The sequence below is a fragment of the Lactuca serriola genome, chromosome 6 (genome assembly GCF_051521515.1).
Source record: "Lactuca serriola cultivar US96UC23 chromosome 6, Lser_US96UC23_V15, whole genome shotgun sequence".
Classification (NCBI taxonomy): domain Eukaryota; kingdom Viridiplantae; phylum Streptophyta; class Magnoliopsida; order Asterales; family Asteraceae; genus Lactuca; species Lactuca serriola.
The window spans coordinates 32980017-32985741 of NC_136413.1; the positions used below are offsets into that span (position 1 = coordinate 32980017).

General features: G+C 38.0%; 1 protein-coding gene across 1 annotated transcript; it reads left to right on the forward strand.

The window, feature by feature from the left end:
• Positions 1-801: 801 nt before the first annotated feature.
• On the forward strand, positions 802-3822 carry LOC145059053 (carotenoid 9,10(9',10')-cleavage dioxygenase 1-like). Its single transcript, XM_079006920.1, has 12 exons — positions 802-952; positions 1033-1173; positions 1279-1381; positions 1459-1718; positions 1803-1982; positions 2077-2155; positions 2224-2305; positions 2389-2451; positions 2546-2684; positions 2771-3151; positions 3229-3384; positions 3489-3822. The coding sequence occupies exons 1-12, from the start codon at positions 857-859 to the stop codon at positions 3597-3599; spliced, it is 1791 nt and encodes a 596-aa protein (XP_078863046.1). The 5' UTR covers positions 802-856; the 3' UTR covers positions 3600-3822.
• Positions 3823-5725: the final 1903 nt, after the last annotated feature.

Below are 5725 nucleotides of genomic sequence, written 5' to 3' on the forward strand. Positions count from 1 at the left end.
GGTGGATATGGAGGGGGTGTGGTGGTGGTGGTGGTGGTGAATAAGTGAAATTAAGATGGGGTGGTTGCCTGGTTGGTGTCGTTTTGGAAGAGAGAGAGAGAGAGAGAGAGAGAGAGAGAGAGAGAGAGAGGTAAGTAGTTGATTTTATTTTTTTTTTATCTTTTCATAACTATTAAAGAGGGTGATAATTTATTTATTTTTTATTTTTTTTATAATTATTTAAATACTAAAACAAATTAAAAAAATGTAAAATAAAAATAATAAGGGCAAAATAGTCATTTTAACATTTTTAGGACTATAATCACGGAAAGTTTCTGATTTTAAACCATCCATGCAAGTCGAAAAGATTTTGGACCCTATCTAAAGTACAAACTATAAGGACCAAAGTTGTAGTGTTGTAGGAAAAAAAAACTTAGATTTACCTGTTAACCAAATTTGCAGTTTTGTAGGAAAAAAAAAAACTTAGATTTAAGATAACAACTAATCGATAAAATTGGGTCTTTTTTCAAAAAAGAAAGAAAAAGAAAAGTCTACAAACAAAAAAAACAAAATGTAAATTCCTTATATGGAAATAACTTTTTTTTTTTTTTTTATGATAAATAAGTATTAAAAACTCCTAGGCCGAATAAAAACTTTTTTTTTTTTTAACTTTTTCTTAAAACTTGAAAAAACTGTCAGAGCATCCAAGCCGGACAAGCCCAGACTATTTTATTTTAACATCGAGAACAACTGGACCATTTTAATATTCATTAACTGGTTTCCTTTCGATGACTTTTGAAGATGAATACATATATAAAGAGTTGTATAGCTCCAAGACGGAGTTTGTTTTGGATAGACACAAGAACAACCAGCTGCCATGGCGGATTGCATCACCAAAGCAATTCAGGTGCATTGTTGTGCTCAAAGGCCTTCATTTGATCAACACAAAAACCTTCTCTTATCATCTTTCCAGGTTCTTCTCTCTCTGTCTCTTAAAAATTTCGCAATTGATCGTCAACTATAAGCTAACACTATTCGAATTTCAATCAACAGCCATTGATGGGCGAGGTGCTAAAATTTCCCATGAAGATTCAAGTTTCTCGGGCCATGATCAAGAAAACCTCCATGGATTTATTAGACGTTTTCACGAATTCAATGTTCAAGTTCATCGACCATCCATCACTCCCATCTCAGGTAATACATATAACCTGTATCGAAGTATCCATGAATGATACATAAGCACACACATTCACAAATTGATCAGTCGTTTACTTCATGGGTTTTATTATTTGCACACAGAGTAACTTTGCTCCAATTGAAGAGTTGGGAGAATCCGTTTGTGTCGATGATATACAGGGAAGGATCCCAAATGATTTTCCAGAGGGGGTTTATGTAAGAAATGGTATGTGAAACTGCTCTAAATTTCTTATTTTTTTCTACTTTTTATGGACAATAAGGTTTCAAGATTCAAATTTCCAGGCCCAAATCCTCTTTTTGGAGGGTTTAAATCAACTAACTCGATATTTGGGAAATCAAGTCACATATGGGTGGAAGGAGAAGGAATGCTTCATGCTTTGTACTTGAAGAAAGATAGCAATGGTAAATGGAATGTTTCTTACAACAATAAGCATGTAGAAACTGATACATTCAAGATGGAAAAGCAAAGAAACAAACCTTCTTTTCTTCCTGCCATCGAAGGCGATTCTCCTGCTATTTTATCAGCTTATTTTCTCAATCTGGTACGTTCATGACCTGATTCATACCAATGCTTTCAAAAGTTTAAAAAACATTGGCGTTTGATGCATTCTTTATGGTTTGTGTAGATGAGATTTGGAACAGTCAACAAACTGATAAGCAATACAAGTGTTTTTGAGCATTCGGGAAAGTTCTACGCAGCAGCTGAGAATCATTTGCCTCAAGAGATCGACATTCAAACACTGAACACGTTAGGCACATGGGATGTCGATGACTCTTGGAATCGACCCTTTACAGCACACCCAAAGGTGAACCTTTGTGAATCCCTAGATCTTTGAAATAGATAATGATCATCTTGTTGGTGTTATAGCTAAGCTTGGACAATATGTTTTGTCTCAGTAGAAAGCTCCAGGTTCCGGGGAGCTAGTAATGATGGGTGTAAACGCAATGAAACCTTTTTTTGAGATCGGAATCATAGAAGGTACTTGAAGTCGTTTCTTTTTTGTCTCAAAGTTTCATTTTCATGATTGATAATTTGTATATATGCAGCTGATGGAAGCAAGCTAGTTCATAAATCAGATCTAAAGTTCGAAAGGTGTAGCCTTTCCCATGATATCGGTGTTACAATGAGGTAAAGATTAGCAATTCATTGTATCTTCCAGTTTCTGAAGAAGAAACATTTCTTCAAGAATTTAATTCACGTACTCTTTGCAGATACAATGTGATACTTGATTTCCCATTGACCATAGACATAAAACGACTTGTAAATGGAGGCCCGTAAGCATCTTCATCACTGCGTTCTTGAATATTTTCTTGAAATATTTTGGTTAATTACGAACTGTTGATGCATATTTGCTAACAATGTATATAGATTGATAAAATACGATAGAGAGGGATACGCGAGGATTGGAGTGATGCCGCGCTATGGTGATGCAGATAGCGTGAGGTGGTTCGAAGTGGAATCATGTTGTGTGTTTCATATTATCAACACTTATGAGGATGGCGATGAGGTTAATTAGCAGCTTATACGAATCTATATATCATTATATGTGCAAGTGTAACGATTGTTAATAGGTAAATTTCGCAACATAAACAGGTAATAGTGCATGCATTTAGAGCGAACAACTCTATTATACCAGGACCCGATCTAGGGTTGAACAAGTTTGAGTGGTTTTCAAGCCGTTTCAAGTGTTTGGAGTCACAACAATCCGACACTGCTTTCAGTTCAGATGAATCTTTCTTCTCACGAGCTTACGAATGGAGATTAAACATGGAGAATGGAGAAGTGAAAGAACGATATCTCTCAGGAACAACACGTTCGATGGATTTCCCTATGATTAATGAAAATTATTTGGGCCTTGAAAACAAATATGGGTATGCCCAAACTGTTGATCTAGATGCGAGCTCCATTTCAGGCATGGCTAAATATGGAGGACTAGTGAAGCTCCATTTGAAAGACAGAAGTTCGAGTTTAATGGTAGAAAATTATAACTTTGTGCTACAAATTTTAACACCATATTCATGCAGATTGATAACTTTATACTATCTTCGTAGGATGAAAAACAAGATTATGTGGAAATGGAGTACCATAAATTCCCAGAAAACACATTCTGTTCAGGTACTGTGTTTGTGCCGAAGCCCGATGGCCTTGAAGAAGATGATGGTTGGGTGATCTCATTTGTACATGATGAACACTTGAATAGATCTCGGGTAAGTTTATATTAATCTCTTATTACATATGTATATTCTTGTGAAGCAAATCATACTAATGGTTCTTGGATATGAATGGGGAACAAATTGGCTTAATTTCACAGGTTATCCTAGTAGATGCACATAAGTTTACCGGTGAGCCGGTTGCAATTATTAATTTGCCATGTCGAGTGCCTTATGGTTTTCATGGAGCTTTCATGCCGATAATCTCGTAAATATATATATGATGTGGACCAAGTCAAACAACTAATTCAAGTCGTGCTTACAAACAGCCTGAGATTATTTGGCCCACTTGTTAATGTGTGTTATGATTTAGATACTTTAGTGTTGTATAGCCCATCGTGTATTCTCTAGCATAGTATACGGCTCATGGCCTCACTGTATTGTATTTATACTTTGTAACATAATCAGTTTGAATCAAAGAAATCAATTTCTCAATATTGTATGGGAGTCTACTACAAAATCCTCCTAAAATCTCACATTATATATTTATATTCACATCCCACTGCCAACCTTAATTCATTCGGCATTACGAACATAAAACATATGTGCATTTTGCTCTTGATCTTTTTTTTAAACCACAAATCTAATTTACTCCTAAACTAGTCTTAATACCACTTATGTCATAGACAGGAATTGGACCCTTGGCCTCATGGAGAGAGGGAAAGACCTAATACGGTTGGACAAGAAACCAAATGGCTTCAACTAGCATTCCGTAGATTTGAAACGAAGGCATATGCTAAAGAGAAATATGGGGGTACATAGCTTGGATGGCAACATATAATTGTTAATCACCCCCCAAGCCAGAGACTTTTGAGTTGTGGAGTCTAATCTAAAGATGAAGGCGAAGTTGTTGTAACTTGTATGTAACATCCCAATTAAAATAAGATAATTAAATAATAAACGGAACCCCGAGGTGTAATTTTTATCATTATTTTATATTATTATAGCCCAAAAATTGAGTAATAATTATCGGGATGTTAGTTTCGGGGGTTAAAGTGCAATTAAGGGACTTATTTTGAAAAGGTTTTGGAAGAGGAGGGACTATTTGTTATCATTTGGACCAATATAAAAGAATTTATGGAAACATGGGGTTAAAGAGTAAATATTAGACTTAATTTGAGAAGAATTCATCAAGGAGGGACCATTTCGTAACAATTGGATTGAATTTAGAAAAAAAAAAGGGATGGGGGGAGGGACTAATATTGTTATTATGGCTTAATGTTTTGAGGGATCGGGTTTATAGCTTAAGGTAACCCTAACCCTCGAGGCCTTCCATCAACCACCGCTCTCTCTCTCTATACATCTTTAACCTCCGCCGCTATCTCCTTGATGATGCTCGACCCACTGGTGTCTCCGTCGCTGGCAAAGACGTGGACGATGTAGCGGCTGTCGGGAGGGACCACAGAGATCATGGAGGGTGCTGCCGAACCCTCGCCGCCTTGCTGCTTTCGCTGCTGCCATTTCCAACGAGAAGAGAGGCTGAGGATCAAAGCCGGACGTCGAGAATCGCTTTCATTCAACCTAAGTCGCCGAGCAACCGTTGATGCTCATCTAACTTCCTCCTCCCCAGTTGTATTCCCTTCTTCTTCTGTTCGTCATCGCCGCGTCTCAGCTTCATTGGCGCCGCCATGACTGTCGTCATTATGCCGCTCGTGGTGCTGCTGCTGTCGTTATGCACTACCGGTGGTGGTTGTGTCCAGAATCTCGAGGAAGGGTTTGTTGTGTGTGTTGATTGACTGGGAACCAACAAAAAAACCACATCCACCACCGTGAGGTGGTGGCTGCCATCGTAAAGTCATCACTACCGCCGCCATACGCCATCAAATGGGTGGTTGGCTTCCCTTTCCGAGCAGAAGGCTTGATGATGTGCGTGTCCAGTTGATGAGTGTGTGGGTGTTTGGCTAGAGTTCTCGGAAAAGGCATCACCACCACCATAGGGTGGTGGCTACCGCCTTGTGTGTGTTTATCTTATTGGGTGGGTGTATTTTAGTGTGTGTGTGTGTGTGCGGTTACTTTTGGAATATTCATTGTAATTTGTAACAAAAGATGGAATAATGAAAAGAAATTGAAAACCACCACCTTAGAGTGGTGGCTTCCGTCACCGATCGTCGTGTCGGGTGGCGATGTGCTGGCCTCGTTGAGTTGGATTTTTTTAGGGTGCTTGAAACCCTAATGGGCCTTGTCAGCCCTAATGAACCCTAATTGACCCAATAAAACCCTAATGGGCTTAATGGTATTCTAGTGGGCTTAATAAGTCCAATAAAGCCATAATTGACCTAAAAGCACAACAAATTGATAAATGGGCTAATATTTGGGTTGGAAACCCTAATTAGGGTTT

What these genes read in the sequence shown, in the direction of transcription:
- LOC145059053 (XM_079006920.1), top strand. Translation starts at nt 857, where the DNA reads ATGGCGGATTGCATCACCAAAGCAATTCAGGTGCATTGTTGTGCTCAA. An exon ending in CCTTTACAGCACACCCAAAG is followed by an intron (nt 1,983 to 2,076) that starts GTGAACCTTTGT and finishes TTGTCTCAGTAG; the next exon opens with AAAGCTCCAGGTTCCGGGGA. An exon ending in AACACTTGAATAGATCTCGG is followed by an intron (nt 3,385 to 3,488) that starts GTAAGTTTATAT and finishes TTAATTTCACAG; the next exon opens with GTTATCCTAGTAGATGCACA.